We start from the raw sequence: 20,268 nt of genomic DNA on the forward strand, positions 1-20,268 counted from the left end.
TATTTTTCAATATTATATTTAATAAATTACAATCACAATGCAAGCTTATCTTCAAATTAGATAATTTTAGTGTTTCAAAACCCTTCAATTTACCTACAAATTGGAGTATTTTTAAAGTAAATGATTATTTTAAATAATATTTTCTTTTTGAAAACTAGAACAAAACAATGTGATTGGAAACAAATAAGAGTAACAATATTCAAGGAAAATTATATTTACAAATATTCCTTATGTATACAGAGAAATATTAAATATTGTATCATATTATTATTGTGTAATCTACTCTAAGAACTGCCCTCTTTCATAATTGGTGGATCTCCGGTAATCCTAAAGTAGATTTAGTAATTACTCATTGATATCAATAATTGTTTAAGCATATCTTTAAGATTTCTAGTACATTATTTTGATTTACAACAATAAAAACAAAACACTTACCTTCAAAAATAGAAAACGCTCTAATTCCAGACCTTAATCTAATCAATTAATACAAATAGTGATTAAACTTTAATTATTGTTAGAATACCTGACTTTTGCCTCGAACATTTTCAATCAATGGTAACAAAGCTTGTAACATTTCTGGTTTTCTACGCTCTAACTTTTTCACATAGTTCATCAGATCAGACTAAATAAAATCAAATATTTTCAATGAATTCTATACAAATCTTAGGTTATCAGTCATAATTCAATTCTTTTATAAAAATTAAGATTTTTTATTCAAATCTTAATAGAATCTCAGGACTAGTTGAGAAAAATCATTATTAAATCATGTCAATAAGTTTAAAATTCCCAAATTTAAAATAAAATAAATTATACTAATACCTGTTTTCAAAATATAACATACTTACAAATATATTACAAATGCGTGAATTAATTTTTGTAAATAAATCAGCCGTTGATTGGTATTAAATATCAAATCACAAAATACCAAAAAGATCTCGGTAAACAATGTTTATAGAAAGGGTGCGAATATAAAAACTGAAAATTGCAGATTGAATTACAGCACATTTCTGATCGGAAAACGCTAATTATCGTATCGAATTAATAACTGACAAAGAAATCCTACGAAATAACTTTATTTTTATATTTTTTTCATTTTAATTATAAGTCTTTAATGACTTTATTACTATGGATAAAAGTAGCTTACATTTGGCCTTTTATAATTTGTTTGAACAGTCAGGCTGCCAATTTGTTTTTAATAGCCGTCTATTTTTAAAATATTTTATCTTTACCATAATAATAAATGTGTATTACTAATTAAATTTAAAGAAAAAAGGTTGAAAGCCATAAAATATTTATTGATATCAAGATAAAATTTGTATTATAATAAAAATTTAAATAAATAATAATAAATATTAGATTTCTCCTTAAAAAATAAAGATAAATATAAAATGAAAATCTTACCTGCTCAGTCCCTGATAAGAAATCAAAATTTTGCAATAAAGATTTTAGCTCGTCAATGGTAAAATCTTCCCCTTCATCTAAAGCTTCAATATTTTCTTGTGACGTAGCAGCAGCAGGAGCATTTCTATCATAACTCTGGGCTGATGCTTCTTCCTTTGGATATCCTCTATCAGCTGATTTATCCTCTGAATATCCTCTGTCAGCTGATAGTCTGGTATGAGAAGGACCAGGTTTAGAGTATCCTTCATCGTCATCATCATCATCCAAACAAATAGTTTCTGGAGGAGCCTTTGCCTGCTAAACTCATGGTTTAAATACAAAAGCATTTTTTAAAGTAAATAAAATTGGTTAAAGTTTTCTCAAACTGTTTATTTGGGTTGTAATGGAAAGAATCCTAATAGATTAGATATTGATAAAAATCCAACATTTTCGAGCTTAGACTTAAGAATACAATTTGAATTTTCTTTTAAATAATGTACTTCTTTATATCGCACTTCAAAATCATTTGTAGAAAGGACAAAGAAAGGTGAGAATTATTCTTCCTCCCCCTAAGCGGCAAATTATCAAATGCTTTACTAACATCACAGATACATTAATTATGAATAGCTACTTTTTTTATAAAAAAATCTTATGATACCTACGCAATTCAGATTTGAAAAAATTATAATATAATGTGAACCATGCCTGTGCTTGCAGCCTCGAGTCTCCAGCATACATCTCAGATGATGGTGGGACCTGCTTCACGGTGTAATAGCCCCGTCTTTCACCTTTAAAAGAAGTGAATAAAATTATTTTAAATATTGCTTTTTTATATCTTAGCTACCCCACAAAAACTTGACCCATTATTTTACCTATAAATATTTAAATTCCATATTTTTTATGTTTATATTAAGTAAGAGTAAGATTAGATAATATGCAGCGTTGCGGAGCCGTTTGATTTTGGTGCGGCTCCGGCTCCGCGGAACCGCCAGTGAAGACAACGGATCCGGCTCCAACCTAAAATCAAGAAAAACTCAAAATATTTTTTTTTGCCAAGTCTATTTTTGACTTTTGAAGGTTTTAAAAGTTCAATTTTTGATAAAAATGGACTTGAAAAACTTAAAAGTGGCATTTGCACACGACACAACAGAGTTACCAAATTATGATTTATAAAAAATCCCCTTTCTTAGCTAACCCGGAGCCGTTTTTTAACAAAAATAACGGCTCCAGCAAAATAAAGCGGCTCCCGGCTCCTCAACGCTGAATATATGTATTAGATTAATAATCGGGAAATTAGGAGGATTAGAGGTTTCTTGTACTTTAGAAACATGTTAAACAGTTAATTACATTCTTATCAATGATAGCGTTTTTGGATATCTTAAACAAAAGCAAAATAGGGGTAGTTTCACGAAGTGCATTTGAACTTAATTTAGTGAACCGCATATTTTATCCTGGTTAAATGGTTTAACTACATTTATATGGCATATTATTTGAAAGAATTTCAATTTTCTACCACGTAGTTTTTAAAATATCAAGACTTGAAAATTTCGTAAAAACTACCCAAATTGTAATGAAAAATTCAGCAAACCTGAAGAATAATCATCATTTCTGCGGGTGCCACCGTAATCATATGCACTGCTACTAGCATCATAATTACTGTTGTACTCATTGTAATAATCCTCTTTGTATTGTCTGGGTTGCAGCAGGTCCGTGCGCCCTAATTTTCTAACCCACTCTTCTCTTTCAGCCTAAAATTATGCATACATGAAAAGACACGTTCAAAATAAATAAAACGTAATTACCATTCAGTGAAGGGAGGTAAAAAGTTTAATAAATAAAAAAAATCATTGCTATTTTTCAGTATAAAATTTTCAAAATTGAAAAAAAGAGGAGAACGCCCTACATTTGAATTTCCATAAGGTTGAGTATTAATTTATTTATGAATATTTGTATTTATAAATACAAGGATTTAAAATGTTACCTTAGCTTTCAACTCTTTTTCCAGCTTAACAGCAGCATTGTAATCCTTGGCAACTTTAATGATATCCTCATCCAGAGTAAGTCCTTCAGTCTCACTCATCAGCTGTGTAACTAGCTCCTCTAATTCTGTTTCAGACAAGTTGTGGCGCTTGGTACACACTAACACTGTCGAGATGGCGTTGGCAAAGAATTTGTTCACAGCCTAGGAATAGTTAATTAGCGCATCATATTATGTACAGCTTTCCGCGGATATCAAAATAAAAATTAGAAGATCAAAACTGGTAAAATTTTTATGAATTTTATTTTAATATTCGTGTACAATTGTCTGTAATACGATGCTGTACATGATTTTTCAGTATGACTGAAAACTGGTTCTAATCCAGAGGACAATAATCAGTTTCGAAACCATACAGAAAATATATTACTATTAATTTTCTAATTCATTTTTTTACTAAATCTCTAGTTTTAATAAAGCCACAATAACAATGGAAAGTACTATTTTTTAAAAATTTTAGTTGGTTTGAGAAACATTCATATTTAAATACAATTTCACTATTCTTCCATATCATTATATAAGTTTCTTCCATCATAGGTATATTAATAGAAAATTTTTTAACTTGATCCGATTTGTGAAATTACTAAAATAAGATAAGGATTAAAGATTTAATTTTTTGCATCCTCATTTCTTATCCTGATATTAAAATTTTGCATTTCATTCAAAGAAAAAGTAATAATAATGTCTCTTTAAAATTCTGACAAAAAAAACTGTCATTAAGAACTACAAGATCATTGTCACATAATTCGAGGGCTTTTCAGTCAAACACGTCACAACTTAAGAAAAACTCCCCATCCGACAAAACCTTTAACATTACGAGTCGATTCTTTACTTTCTTAATTTATATCTCCAGCAGAAAAAAACATGTGTAGTGGTTAGTGAACTTTTCACTCCAGTGGGTTTACATTACTGCAACCTTATAAATCAGCAGTCTTAAAAATGGGCGGCTGCTGAACCCTACCAAAGACAAACTAATACTTGAAATTGAAAGTGTTTACCTGGGTATCCTTAAAAAGACTTGGCTTCGTTTTAGTCTCAGCCTCACTGTTTGAAGAGCTCAAGAGAGCTTCTAATGGATTAATACTTCTTTTTTTAGTTGCCTTTTGAAGCAGAAGGGTCAGCTTGTCCAAAGAAACACGGACAGCACCTTCCTTAGATCCTAGAAAACATGAAGTAGCCATTTTTCGTGTTATATTCTTCATTAAATTAATTAAAAAATGTAAATTGATTGTTAGTTTGAACTATTAATATAAAAACCTGACAAAAGACCAGCCATAACTTGTCCACTAAGTTTTTCTTTCACCATGTCAAGTATAGATACAATATCTGGATCCTTAACCAAATAAATAAGGACTTAGTATGAAATTTTAACTTTTATTTGTGTACCTATTTTTAATATTTAATTAGATGGTTAAGGAGTCATTTAAGATAATTAAAGAAGGTAAAAAGAGATAGTTGCATAAATTGCATTTTAGAAAAATGATTTCAAGCCTATGTTACATTACAATAAATTACAATAAATAACAAACAATTAGTCGTCATGCTGTTTTTGTGAAAATAAGCCAGCTTTATAAACTGCACATATCACAATAATATCTACGATTTTCAAGTCTTGATATTTTTTAAAAAACTACATGGTAAACAATTTAAATTCTTTCAAATATATGCCCTCTAAATGTAGTAACCATTGAACAGGAAAAAAATATGCAGTTCATTAGATTTAAGTTTAAATGCATTACGTGCAACAACCCCTTTGGAAACAATTACCTCCATCATAACTCTACTAGTGCCAGGTCTACTTTGTTCTAGCGACAATGACTTTGCCAAAATTTTATTTACAGCTGGTCCCAGCGAGCCCAAAGAATCCTCTAGAGCACTTAAAATGCGCAAAACACTTGTGACGTCAACTTCTGTATCACGCTTGTGAAAATCCATGCTTCTTTTTAAGGAACCTATAACGAAATAAAAAAATATTAAGGAAAATAAATATTAAAATATCTTTATATACACCAGGAAGTTAGTCTTATTTAACAATCTATTTAAAATGTTTGTATCTTTTTGAACCCAATGTTACGATAATATCTACGTAATAATTTTTAAGAAATCAAATAATTCGAAAAATAACAATTCCAGGATTCTAGATCCTTAAAAAATTATAATAATATTTGTATATTTATTCAGGGAGGCAGGGAAAAATGCGATGAAAATAATATTTAACCCTTCTTTTAGACAAATATATTTCTATTAACTGCTATTACTGCAGATTTTCAGTCATGACTTATTCCTGAATCCCTGCAACTTTTTCAGATCGATATGAAATCATTAATTTCATAAAATTGATGAGCATATAATAGGATATTATTGAACTATACTTTAATTATCAATTAAATTAATTGTATATTATCAAAACAACAATATTTGTGATGAAATGATTTAAAATATTTTTTCAAAGTATGAAAATAAAACAGATAGTTATAGAATTAATCATATAATCATACGTCATGTCTCTGTGAGTATCTACCTATCCAGTCTATCTTATAGCACTGTAAGTCCTGTATATATACATTATACATACATACCTTGATCTGGAGGAGATATAGAACTGGTCCTGCCTCTATCTCGTCTATCCTCTAGCTCAGTTAGCCCTGTAAATTCAGTAACATCTAGTAAATATGTAAAGGAATCATAAATATATTTATATACTAAATTTTCCCATTTGACATTTTGACTAGGTACATTAATAAAAGTGAAGCGAAAATTTTACTTCAATCTCAATTGCACCAATGAAGCTTATTGAAAAATCAAGGACCCAGGCATTTAAAACAATCTTGTAGAAAGCCACACTAACAACCATTCCTATTTATAATATGACCATTGGCCACCTATTTTTTTTACAATTAGCCTAATGTTCCCTCCCTCAGTGACGTACACAGTACAGATCCTATAGGGGGGGGGGGGGTTATAATGCAACCATCTCGTAATCAATGATTAAGGGAAAATAGACCTACCAAGGATTATTCATGCAAAATTTCAGATCGAAATTCGAATTCAAAGTTCCATAGAAAAGTCTTGATTTAGAACACAAACAACTAGTTCCTACCAATTTATAGAATAATGATTCTTGCTTGCTATTAAAAAAACCAATAGTGTTAAAGGTAGTAAATAATACAATTAAATAAGTTTTAAAACAAAACTTACCAGAATAAAGGTCTGACCGCTGGCTGTCAATTCTGCTAGGGCCAGTCTGTCCTCTCTCCGTCATGGAATACTTTTGTCCAGGTGGTGACGGGTTCCATCTCATTCGCTCTCGACTTCTACTTCTACGTGACCTTAAATTGAATGATTTAAGGATAATATTTATTATTTATATAAATAAGGATAATATTATTTAACCAACTAGATAACAATATTGCCTTTAATTTTATCATTTTACTTGAAGCGGCTAACCTGTTGTGTGGCTGTGACGGTGATTCTCTGCCTAGAGGCTGATCCCAACTTGGGCGCGAGTGACCATCTGGATTTCTCCGACCATCACGCCATGGATTATTATGATCAGGATGTTGGTCAGGTGACCTGTTTCTGGCACTGGCAGGAGGCGGCAGCGCTGCTCCTGTTAATCTAGGTCTTCTAGTTGGACTAAAACATAAGTTTGCCTAAGTATTATCTCAAAATCAACAACAAAAACACAATAAAGTTTTACATGCACAAATGATTAAATGCAGAAATAAGGTATAATAACCAACAAGGGAATTAGATCTAAAATTATATTTTGGGGGCAAATGGAAAGGTCGTCAATTTTACGATGTGTTGCCCCCCAACGACAGCTGAAAAACACTTATAGGTTTCGTGATTTTTTCCCGAATTAATTTTGTTATTGGTATGAGCTGGATTAAATGATAAAAAATAATAACTGTTCTACCTTCTTTGTGGCGAAAGTGATTGATGATTTCGTTGATAATCCACAAAAAATCCACGTGCAGGAGGGGAAATATCATTGTATCTTCTTTTCTCTGGAGGGAAGTCATAATCATCCCTCCCCCTTCTTCCATGCCTATCATATGATTCCTCCCTGCCTCGTTTAAAATCCTCTTTTCTGGGAGGGGGTGAGGGGGACAGATCGGGTGTTGGAGTACGCCTCTTGTAATCTTCTCTCCTTGGTTTTTCCACAGTGGTGAGGTTATATTTCTGCATTAAATCCGCCATTTTCTTCTGCAAGTCTTCGTCGAAAACTTCCATAATTCTGTTTTCCCAGTAAGGTATCCATTCTGATTTAAAATCATAAGTGTTTGGGTCGGCACCTTTTTGGACTAATTCAGCGTATCGACGTTTCCAAAATGCTTTCCATTCCTAAAAAAAATAACCAAATTTCATTTAATTTTAAAACTAAAATAAGAGAAGTCAATAGAATTATAAAATTGGTTAAGCGCGTACTTTATTGTATGTCGATAAGAGTCGTTTAAAAAGGCACCGGCTGATGCTATGTAAAGCGTGATACATCACTCAAACTTAAGTTTGGGGTAGAGGACATATCTTTACCCAACAAAAGGCGCAACAAACTTGTAAAGATACAATAGAATAGATGTAACTAAGTAAAATATAAGTGCAATCCGAGAGAAAAACGCACCTGGGCATAATCAGGGTGATCTTCAGGCCGTTTCATGAAAAATTTTCTTTTTGTTTCAATCTGAGACAACATAGCACCCTCTGCCCGCTTATATTTATCCCAATTCTCCATAGCTTCAACAAATGGCGATTTAGACCTGGACCGCCGTTTTATCGGTGGTCCCAGTCTAGATTCAACTGCATCCGGCATTTCAGGTTTGTATCTATATTCTCTTGATTTGTGGTGACTGTAGCGGCTACTTTCGCTACTGTCATCTCGCCGCTTTTTATAGGATCGTTCGTTTGACCTCTCGCGGCTGTTCGAACGGCTGCGAGAGGAATTATGACCCCGAAAACGTTTTTCTCTGACGTATGATTTTTCTGAAGATGTTGTTTCATATTCTGTTTTAATATTTTTCGCATATTTTCCTAAACAAAAACATACAAATACAAGAGAGCGCAATTTCTTCTTGTTTACACCACATTGTACTTCACTAGAACAACTACTTTGTCAAAGTTTTAATATTAATATATTTTTAAAAAATTATTTCGTATGTTTACCTTAAACAAAAGAAAACCAAAAACTTTTTTCAAGATTTGCTCAGTGTTCACCCTTTTTTTTAGTTTTGTATTCTAGAATGACAAACTAAGATGGCTTTTTATGTCTTTGAAAATAAACGGAAACTTCCAACTTAAAAAACTTTTAAATTAAAAATTGCAATTTACCTGGCGGGTATTTCTTGTTTAGCTCTTTCTGAGGTAAAAATGCAGGGTCTTCACTCATCAGTTCCATCAACTTGTCATTTGCGCTTGAATTGTACAATTTCTCCAGCTTGGCCTCTTCGTGGAGGTTCTTCTTCATTCGGTTGATTCTTTCCATTATAGCTTTCTACAATAATGAATAAATATTTTGAGTGTTCTTCTTTGTTAAATTTTTGTTTTAATAATAAAATTTAAAAACGAAATACCTAGTATAAACTGATGAAAATAAAATCTAATTTACAAAGTCGATTGAAAATTGCAAAAAAAAAATTTACATCTCTTATGTTATTATATGTTATAATAATTTGTTTCGTCAAAAACGTTTAAAGTTTGCTAATGCTACTTATGAATAGTTATCATTATACTGCATTATTGCGCATTTTATTTTCATACTATAATAGAAAGGAATGTAAAGCAGGAGGGGAGGGTGGAAAGAAATTCAACTTGATTGGAAAAATCTAACTCCCTGTATTCCCTGAACACTATGAGAATTGTACCTTATTATCTTCTATGTCCATGTGTGCTGTTCTAGTACCAGGAATCTTATCCAACATATCGCTTTTTGTAACCTGAATTAGTAACATTATTATTTAAAATTCTTTATGAAAGAAAACACATATAATAATATTACTATACTTAAACAAGAGTGAAGATTTTAACAAAAGCGAATGTCAAAAATTACTTAATAAATAGTAACCCGAATTTTACGTGTGACATTACATAAAATTGACCTTCCAAAAATACAAAACTGAGTAGGTAAATACCTTTAAAATTAATTATGTTTTATAAATTGTTAGAAATCGCAAAATAAAGAATTAGCTTTATTGCATTTTCTACCTATTGTATTGATGTAGTGATAGTAAAGTATAGACCCAACTCATAGAAAAGATTTTTCTTTAAAAATTGAGAACATAGAATCATGTTATCAAATATTAAACAATTCTACTAAAACATGACTTTTAAGAAAGTAAAACAATGAGGTTTTACATTTGTAAATTGTACACAGTCAACACATAAAAAGTTTAATAATAGCAGTAAACAAACAATTACAAATTTACTAAGTGCAAAACAAAAATGTACAAATTGTAACTTCATTCTTAAGAGAAAGGGAAAATCAAATTATTTCTATTTGTGTTTCTTTTCTTTAGACTTATGTTCTTTGAGAAACTCTTAAAATTAATTTTCCCTATGATTCCATGTTGGGTGTTGTTGTTTAGCCAACCACTTCAAGTAAAACCCATACATTTAGCTACTGAAATTGTTTAGAGAATTAGCATTTCTTTGAATTCTAATCTTCCTTAAGAACTAGAAGATGCGCAATAAAACCATATTATTTGTATTTTTACAGAATTCCAAGTAATAAAAGTTGTAGCAACGAGAGTAGGAATATAAATATTTAAAAGAAAACAGAGTACCTACCTAAGCAGTAAAAGTAAGAAGAACAAACAAGAATATGCATAATTTAAAGAATAACAAAGTATATACACATTAAGGAGTCAAGAAAACTATTGTTTACAAACATATATGTTGAAATACAATTATATATAAATTCTCTTTGAATTTCTTTGTGAAAAAATCCTCCAATTATTTCAGATATTCTTCAACACTTTAATGGTGCTGTCAAGAAAGGAAAAAACCTTTCCTTTTAAAATTAATCACAAGTTACTAAAGATAAATATTTACCAAAAAAAAGCTGGGGAAAGATTATTTTAATGTCTATGTATGTACAATCATTCAAGAAATCATATTACCTTAGGTATAAAATTTTTATCTAGATTCTTGGATAGCAATTCTTCAATCTCCGTATCTGTCTTCTTTTCAGGTTTAGATATCATTATGTTGTTTGTTCCTTTAATTGATGCTTAATTACTATTTGCTCAAATTAATTATGAAAAAAACATAATTTGTCCTTTTATTAAAATTAAATCTTAATGCTTGTAAAGTATAAAGAAGCCACAGTTATCCACTCAGTTTTGGACAATTCGCAACTAGAGCAGCCATAAGGTCAACAATTATAGCAACTGCAAAATGTGGAAACAAAAAACTGATGGTTTAAAAACTATATAAACCTGTTGTTAATTAAAGCAAACAACTTGTAAGGTTGTGTGCAAGCTTCCAGTCAAACGCGCTTATTAGGTCAAACTGATCCTAATTATAACAAAACGCATAATAACCTCTTTGTCATAGAGTTAATAATCTTTCAAAGCAAGCTCATCAAAACTTTTTCTGTCTTTTGCCTTTCTCGGACGAAAAGAAGTTGTAAAAAAATTGAAAATAATTTAGCATAATTTCCTGTGCCCAATCCATCCAGGTTTTGATACTCTTTGATTAGAGAAACTCCAGCTTTTGGTCTGACTGGTGAGTCAACGTTGAAATTCAACACTGCTTCAAGGGGCACAAACTAAAGAAATATAAATTAACATAATAACAATTTAGGTAGCACATCAAAAATAACAGTGAATTGTAATACAGGAATAAAGGATAATAGGTATCATATTCAGAAAATAATATCTTTTAAGAGTAAAAGTGATAATATGTGCAGGGGTGTATATTTTCAAAATTGACCTGGCTGATAGGGGGGGGGGGGGGGGGGGGTAGATATACCACACTTTTCTGGGATCTTGCCAAGTCAAGTATCAACTGTTGGGAATATCAAAGGATGACTCCATGCAAAATTTGAGCCGGATCCGGCCAAAACCGGCCGTGAATTTTATGAAAAACCGGTTTTTTCCGGTTTTTAGGGGGTATCTGTAAATCGATTCAGCTGGAGCAAAACCGGTTAGAGGTACAAAAAATTTTACTTCACATGAAATTTAGCCAATGCAATTGCCTACAAAATTGTACTTCATCATCAACTTGATTGGACAACTCTTTCCCCTCCTAAATGTCCATTAAAACCTAAGAAACGGCAAAAATCGCAAAAAATCACGCCTTCGGCGGCAAATAACGGCTAAACGGTCAGCCGGAGGCGAATGAAACATAAATAAAGAAATGTCTGCCTCAAAAAGTTGTTCAACATCAAAGAGATGCTTGAAGTCTCTAAAACGACTCCTTCCCCTCCTTTAAGGGGAAAAACTGAAAAAACGTGATTTTCAAAAGTATGCCCACTTCGTGGGTGTGTGGGGCACTGAACCCGTCACCCCAGGGTCACCAAATATAAAGTCTAGGCGGCCCACAATGCTGAATTTTCACCAAGTGAAAGTCTTGTGTCATTATCTCTTATGAGAAAAAAGTTATTAATTAATTAAAATTTCAAATTGTGATTTTTTGATGGATTTCTTTGATGAAAAGACAGGCCGGTCAATTTTTAGGCCATTTTTTGCGGTTTTTGGGCCGTCACGCCCAAACGGTTTGAGATAATCTCACGGGACCTTTTGCCCAACCTAAGTCTGGTTATTTGTGAGGTCTAGAAAAAAAAAATAGACTTACGCAAAAGATTATAATTATAATCTTTACACAGAAAAATGGCACGAGGTAAGGGTTTGATGTGGCAAAATGAGCCGACCAGCGATTTTTGACGGCACGCAGCGACGTCGTGCTTCATCCAATCCGGGATTTTTTTTTCTTAGACCTCACAAATAACCAGACTTAGGTTGGGCAAAAGGTCCCGTGAGATTATCTCAAACCGTTTGGGCGTGACGGCCCAAAAACCGCAAAAAATGGCCTAAAAATTGACCGGCCTGTCATTTCATCAAAGAAATCCATCAAAAAATCACAATTTGAAATTTTAATTAATTAATAACTTTTTTCTCATAAGAGATAATGACACAAGACTTTTACTTGGTGAAAATTCAGCATTGTGGGCCGCCTAGACTTTATATTTGGTGACCCTGGGGTGACGGGTTCAGTGCCCCCCACACCCACGAAGTGGGCATACTTTTGAAAATCACGTTTTTTCAGTTTTTCCCCTTAAAGGAGGGGAAGGAGTCGTTTTAGAGACTTCAAGCATCTCTTTGATGTTGAACAACTTTTTGAGGCAGACATTTCTTTATTTATGTTTCATTCGCCTCCGGCTGACCGTTTAGCCGTTATTTGCCGCCAAAGGCGTGATTTTTTGCGATTTTTGCCATTTCCGAGGTTTTAAGGGACATTTAGGAGGGGAAAGAGTTGTCCAATCAAGTTGATGATGAAGTACAATTTTGTAGGCAATTGCATTGGCTAAATTTCATGTGAAGTAAATTTTTTTGTACCTCTAACCGGTTTTGCTCCAGCTGAATCGATTTACAGATACCCCCTAAAAACCGGAAAAAACCGGTTTTTCATAAAATTCACGGCCGGTTTTGGCCGGATCCGGCTCAAATTTTGCATGGAGTCATCCTTTGATATTCCCAACAGTTGATACTTGACTTGGCAAGATCCCAGAAAAGTGTGGTATATCTAGGGGGGGGTTGTAAAAAAATGAAAAATATGTTGAGGGGGGAAAAAATGAAAAAAAAATATGCAGAAAACATCAGCTGATGTTTACTTTGAAACAAATGTATAGAAATTATAAAATATAAACAATTAGATTATAAAATTGACTGAATGCACGACAGCTTCATTGATTTTTCCATTTTTTTTCTATTTATCATTATTACCTATGTATTATTAATATTATAACATATCAATGTCAGATATAGTTTTAGTATGGGTTAACTAATTAATAGATATTACTCCGCACTGCGCATTTCACCATGGATTTTTCGAGAATTTAAAGGATTTTAATTGCAGTTACCATTTGAACCCATAGTCTAAAGTCACTAAGTACCCGTAATGGTGCCCCAAAGTCAGGCAACCTATACCGGTAGAAAGAGTGACCCCAGATCCAGAAGCCTTTAATAAAAGATGCTCTAAATGCCCACACCAGGTTGGGTTTCGATATCTCAACCCTACCTCCACTGGTAAAGCACCAAAGTCGAGGTACCGGAGCGAGTATTAGCGTATACGCGTATAGGGGACTGTAAGCGGGGTGGATGGGTTGGGAGCGAGAAAAGTACTACCGGGGGTTGACAAACGGGTCTAACTCAGGCCACAGATAAGATACAGAGACTTTAGACCTACCGTTACTTTAAAATAATCTTATCTTAATAAATCTATCATAATAAAATACTGTTAAAAACTGGTTATAGGTATATTTGAACTAGGGAGGGGGAAAAAAAGAAAAAAAAATTGGCAGCCGGGGAAAAAAATAAATCTTGTGAAGAATATACACCCCTGAATATGTGTGACAGAATGAGAGTGTGTTGGTATAACTACAGATCAATAGGTATACTTGGTAAACTAAGCCAGCATTTTGAAAAATAAAATCTAAAGAAAATAACTTCACCTTGATAAATGAACCAAATGGATCTGGAATTGTAGCAAAATTCATTGCCTCACTTTCTCTAGCATGACGTCCATACTCAACCATTGCCTATATTGTAAAGTCTATGTATCTATTATGTTGCTTTATACCACAAGATTGGTGTATATATTTTATCCTAGGGAATAAACCTTTGATGACATGAGGTCCTAACTTTAATGAGTTGCATATGTTGAACAGGCATTAAATAGACTATTACTTAATATTCATAATAAGCTAATTTTAGTCTATCCTTTTAATTAAAGGGAAAAGTTACACTACCTTAATTTTCTCCATGTTGTGTTTATAATATTCTTCCGAGACAACAGACAATATTTTATTTCTTCCAAAGCGTCCCTGAATGCTATTTGCTACAGATTCCAAGAAATTATATGCTGGAGCCTGCCAGTGCTTTAAATTTGGTACCTAAAATAAAAGCATAATTTTAGAAATTTTAGTTCTATAAAACATTTGTACTACTAAAAATATAAAACCTAACAAGAACAGCAGCAACAATGTTTTAATAGTCTTAAATTAAGAAGAACAATGGAATTTAAAACTTTATTAACAATAATTAAAAAATTATATGTATACATTAGTATTATTGATTAGGGCGGAATAAGTTAGTAGGGTAATTTAAATCACTTGTTGTCACAAATAAAAATATTCTTACCTTTGTGAACTTTCTTCTAACAGTTGGAAAGAAAGAATTGAGAAACTTCAATCTATGATTTGCACTGGTCAGGTGAAGGTTAATTTCACTCTGATTCAACATCTAAAACAGGAATATTATAGTTTTGGCGGCAATAAAATAATCAACAAATAAATCTTCGAAAGTTATAAAGCTTACTTTATCACAAATGAAGCAATTTGATTTAAATCTTTGTCTATTGCCAACATCTTGTATTTCAACGAGGTACTCCGCTCCAATCACCTAAAACATAGTTTTCGTCTTTGAGAAAGCTTTAAGTGTTTAATTATAGACAAATTACCTACAGTATTTTCTACAGTATTACTGCATCACCTCGAATAAAAATCAAATAAATATCTAGGCTGAAACAGACAAACGCATTTGAAAGTTTTTTGTTCTATTATGTATCAGTATACCTAAACTTTAATTTTTAAAACTTGAACTGAAAAATATGATGTAAATATATGTTATTTCTCAAAATGAACTAGAAAAACTTTAAAACTAGGGACTTTCAAGTGTATTAGATTTGAACTTACTGGAGCATCAGCTTCCTCCATCTTTCTTTGAGCAGGACTAGTTGCATCAAAAAATACTTTACTTCCATCTAGATCAAGCAACTCTAACAACTCATCTAAATAAAATTTGATTCGTTGTATTTTATTCTCGCAATTTTAAAGTTAAACTTATTGGGATGGGGATAATTACCCCCTCCCCCTTCCCCAATTAAAAAAAAAACTCAATAATAATATAATAATGCAATAAAAAGAAAATTACCTTGGGTGAACTGTATCATATTGTGTCCTTTCTCCCACTAAAATAATATAAATTTAACTTTCTAATAGCAAGTAAAATATTATATCATATTATATCGAAATTTGTTTTTGTAATATCAATGTATAAAAATTCGCATAACTACCTTTTCCCTGTTTAAATTTGACCAGTGAGACATCATTTTATGATGAGATATCAGCCCGTCGGCAGCAAATGTGACGTCACAAACCGTGCAACTAAAATGTTAAAAATCTTATAAAGCATTAATATTTTCTAAGAATTTAAATTTATTCTTTGCCTGCTAGACAATAAAGCCTAGTTATCAAACATTTACAATAACAAACTGCATTTTTGTTCGATAAAAAAGGGTGAGGATAAATAAAGTTTTTTCTTTTGATTTGGTAAGGTAAATACCTACTAAATAGGCAATATTTCAATATATTCTAAACTTTTAGTACAATTTCAAGATAGATGCCCTTTGTAAGTAAATATATCTGTCTGAATTTTAAAAGCTTATTTCCCGTATCGCTTTGAAACCGATTAATATCCGGTGTATAAGAAAAGGTTCTCAGCCATACTGAAAAATTATGTCTAGTATCGTATTATATCTAGTTTCTACAATTATAAAAATGTACATTCAATTTTATGATTGTAAATTTCATATCAGAAGAAAGCTGATTATAATACTTTGCGAGTACCTACCGAATTTTATTTTCTTTCTCTGTGTACAATTTCATATTTTTTGATTCTGGAGAGTTTGAAGTAGAATCTGAGACAGTTAGGGAAAGTAAGGTTGGTTTTTCACTCTTTTCTGGGTAGTTACTTGTCTCTTTGGGTTTTACTTTCACCTTTTCTTGCTTAATTTTAAAGCTATCTCCAGCTGTATGGCCATACAATTGCCACTGAATAAAATAAATGATTAGTGATTTAAAAACTTGAATTTGTTTGCACGTCCGACAAACACAATAAAAAAATACGCCACACAAACACACGCTTTCAGCAGAAATATTGAAAAATTTGCAACTACTTGACTAATTGCCATTATTCCCATAACTAATGAGACTTCTTAATATTATTGTTCTTATTACCTAACTGAATTACTTTAAATTATCCTTTTTTTATAAAAAAAAAATAACCATCGTAATTATTTGGGTTTCTTATGCATAACATGTTATATGTGGATATAAAGTGTATTACCTTTCCATTAGCTAGTAATTTTCTATGATCACTTTCTTTTTCATGGTTACTAATATCAGTCACGTCTCCATCAATATATGTATCACAAGCCCGGCACCTTGATATAAATTACTAAATGTTATGAGAAGAGCAGACGGGCACACAGACACACTTTTACTACTCATTACTTATATATCAAAATTTTTTCGAAGACCACAATTTTGGAGTTCTTTCAAAGGAGTTATGCAAAAGATGTTAGACCAATAAGAAACTTTACATTTGAAAAAAAAACTTAAATTATTCATCATTAGCAGATGCATTAATCTAGCCTTTAGTGGCTCTTTAATCGAATGTGGAGGGGGATTGCAGGAAAATAGCCGTAAACCATCCCAGGAATAATGCGAAAACAATAGAGAATTCATGTTGTATGATATAATATAATTACAACTAATTAATAAACTGAAGATACTTTAAAAACTTACTTGACTTGCACTGGGCCATTCTCCTCTGTAATTGTGTAAAGATACTCTACGTTTCCATCTGTATCATGAACCTAAATTTAAATATTTAAATGTGTCTATGAGATATTATGTTCAATTTTAAAGAATGAGATACAATAATAACATTGAACGTGGAGGAATCTTTTGAACAGTTGTTAATCTAGGTATTTGTTTTGAAGTATCATTGACTAAGACTATTCTAAACTTATTAAATAATATTAATATAGAGTGATCAACACAGTTTAATTAAACATGTTATTTTTATTTGGGAATTTTTCCTACTGAAGAAGCTTACCTTGATATTGAGCCTTGGATCTCCAAACGTTGTTCCTGGATCTGTCATTTTTATTATTCACTTCTAATCTGTAATCACACAAAAATAATATTTTTTCCCAACAAAAAAAAACTTAAACCTAAGTAGTAAGTATCATATTATAAAACTATAATCCCCAAAAAAATAAGAAATTTACGAAGATAATGATAAGAATTAAGAATTATATCACACATCATGAGCTTTCACATAAAAAATATAAAAATTTTTTATTTGTGTATACAATAGGTAATTTTTAATTTACAAGTTTTTAACACCAGAAAAAAATGGACGGGCTTTCTTGGTTGTCGTCTTTGTTTACTTGACTGCCAGTTTGACTGTTGCAATTGGTCCAGAATGATCCTTGGAATTTAATGTTACATCTTCATCGGTAGGATTCCTAATAACATAAGGATATTAAAATAAATCAACAATTTTTATTAAAATTCTGGATACAAGTACTAATTTTAAGAAGTTAAGTGGGTGAGTACTTCAATTGTTCTGGAGACTTTTCTCAGCATTACTGGGTGATTCCATGCTTTAAAGCAAAAAACAAGCTTTTCTCAATTAAGTGGTAGGTAATCATGAGTTAAATCTCATTTAGAAAAAAGTTTTGATCATAGGGTTTACTAATATTCAGTGTGGCCACAACCAAAAAAATACTGATACTGAAGAAAAAAAAGGAAATACTGAAAATACTGAATCCTAAAATAAAAAAAAATACTGAACAAAAAAATACAAATACTGAATAAGTATTTTTTTATATGATTCCTCATTTCAAAACTTCATATATCATAGCTTTATAATTAGGGGGATATTTTAAAGATCTTTTAATTTTGCCTCTTAGATTTTCTACAAGGATGACAACATCCATAAGTAGCGAAGCACAAAATCTATAATAAAATAGACAAACAGACAAAGTAATTTATAGAGCTGAATAACTTTTATCATAACAAAGAAAAGAAAGAGATAAATATGCAAAAACTCAAAATCATGAAACTTGAAAAGTTAAGGTTTATATCTAAAAGCTTTAAAAAGAAAAGCAGCTTAAAAGCAATCAGACTACCAAAGATAGGAGCCGAGAAAATCTGTTGCAAAAAGTAAAGCGGTTAAAAAGCTGTTTAGAAGCAGTCTGGCCGCTATTGATGATGAATACTTAATTATGCTTCATAATGTTGGGAATGTTGACAATAAGTTTTAGCCTTTTATCTTTTACAGGACCCGAGAAAATCAGTTTGAAAAAGTAAAAGCGGCTCTAAGCTGCATAAAAGCAGTCCGACCGCTATTGATGTTTCATACTTAATTATGCTCCATATTAATAGGAATGTTGACAAGAAGTTTCAGCCTTTTATCTTTTCCAGGAGCCAAGCAAATCAGTTTTGAAAAATAAAAGCGGTTAAAAAGCTGCTTAAAAGCAGTCTGACCGCTATTGATGTTTTTTACTTAATAATGCTTCATATCAATAAGATTGTTGACAAGAAGTTTCAGCCTTTTCTCTTTTACAGGTGCCGACCAAATCAGTTTTGTAAAATAAAAGCGGCCAAAAAGCTGCTTAAAAGCAGTCCAACCGCTATTGATGTTTTAAACATAATTATGCTAAATATTGATGGAAATGTTGACAAGAAGTTTCAGCCTTCTCTCATTTACAGGAGCCGAGAAAATCAGTTTTGAAAATTAAAAGCGGCTAAAAAGCTGCTTAAAAGCAGTCCGACCGCTAATGATGTTTTATACTTAATTATGCTCCTTATTGGTGGAAAAGTTGACAAGAAATTTCAGCCTTCTATCTTTTGTAGAAACTGAGAAAATCACATTTCCCCAAAAACGTTTCAGACATACATACAGACATTCATACAGACGGTAATTTAAAGGAAAAAGCGCCGAAAAAAATCTGACATCAACTACTTGAAAAAACATCTTATTTATGCAAATTTTTTTGGAATTTAAGAAATAATGAAAATACTGAATCATGAAAATTTCCAAAAACTGAAAAATACTGAATAAAAGGGGGGGGGGAAAATGTGGTGACTCGTGCCACGACATACCAGCAATTTTATTTTGGGTGCTACTCCCTTAGTTTTAGAGATAATTGGGTGAAATCTTTTGGGCTGGGTCACTAATTACCCCAACTAGAGGTATCTTTCAAAAAAAACGGCGGCGGGTCCGCCGCTCCCGCCGTTCGCCGCCATTTTTCGCCGCCGCCAAAAATTTTTTTTTTATTGCATTTCTCGCCGAATTAGGCAATTTGGAATCATTTGAGACCATGTTATTTTTTTCAAAAATTTTTCCCCTTATAACCAACCCTGCGGGGGGACTTAGTCATTTTTTTTCAAATTCTCGTTTATCAAGGTATATCTTAAATTCAGTGCCTCTCCTAAGCTTTTAAAGATATTGAGACAAAACCTTTTGAGGTAGATCAGTAAAAAATATTTGAATAAAAAATGGCGGCGGTACCGCCGCTCCCGCCGTCCACCGCCATTTTCCGCCGCCGCCGCCAAAATTTTTTTTATTGCATTTCTCGCCGAATTAGGCAATTTGGAATCATTTGAGACCATGTTATTTTTTTCAAAAATTTTTCCCCTTATAACCAACCCTGCCGGGGGACTTTTTAAGGTCATTTTTTTCAAATTCTCGTTTATCAAGGTATATCTTAAATTCAGTGCCTCTCCTAAGCTTTTAAAGATATTGAGACAAAACCTTTTGAGGTAGATCAGTAAAAAATAT

At 31.8% G+C, this 20,268-nt stretch overlaps 2 protein-coding genes across 9 annotated transcripts in view; both read right to left on the reverse strand.

Moving 5' to 3' along the window:
- Positions 1–17,622, reverse strand: LOC145313679 (uncharacterized). Of its 8 annotated transcripts, none has more exons than XM_080153221.1 (29): positions 17,533–17,622; positions 17,220–17,290; positions 16,759–16,855; positions 16,264–16,463; positions 15,707–15,797; positions 15,565–15,601; positions 15,327–15,421; positions 14,950–15,033; positions 14,773–14,874; positions 14,382–14,525; positions 14,085–14,171; positions 11,069–11,180; positions 10,531–10,625; positions 9,277–9,348; positions 8,744–8,906; positions 8,040–8,446; positions 7,335–7,762; positions 6,863–7,051; positions 6,614–6,735; positions 5,995–6,060; positions 5,183–5,367; positions 4,673–4,748; positions 4,414–4,574; positions 3,362–3,562; positions 2,969–3,128; positions 2,086–2,168; positions 1,402–1,695; positions 524–622; positions 1–327 (listed from the first exon to the last, which is right to left on the reverse strand). In XM_080153221.1, exons 1-29 carry the CDS (start codon positions 17,578–17,580, stop codon positions 280–282), a joined length of 4,017 nt encoding a protein of 1,338 aa, XP_080009347.1. In that variant the 5' UTR covers positions 17,581–17,622; the 3' UTR covers positions 1–279. The 8 variants fall into 8 exon arrangements, with proteins under 8 accessions (XP_080009347.1, XP_080009346.1, XP_080009343.1 ...); XM_080153220.1 differs by having other exon boundaries at positions 1,402–1,698; XM_080153217.1 differs by having other exon boundaries at positions 5,995–6,078.
- Positions 17,600–20,268, reverse strand: part of LOC145313682 (uncharacterized) — a 24,916-nt gene continuing 22,247 nt past the window's right edge. Inside the window, exon 31 of the mRNA XM_080153222.1 lies at positions 17,600–17,947. Coding sequence (XP_080009348.1) covers positions 17,866–17,947 — 82 coding nt within the window. The 3' untranslated portion in view covers positions 17,600–17,865. The remainder of the gene's footprint in view (positions 17,948–20,268) is intronic.

Source organism: Acartia tonsa, chromosome 3, assembly GCF_053477335.1.
Source record: "Acartia tonsa isolate MP-2025a chromosome 3, ASM5347733v1, whole genome shotgun sequence".
NCBI lineage: Eukaryota > Metazoa > Arthropoda > Copepoda > Calanoida > Acartiidae > Acartia > Acartia tonsa.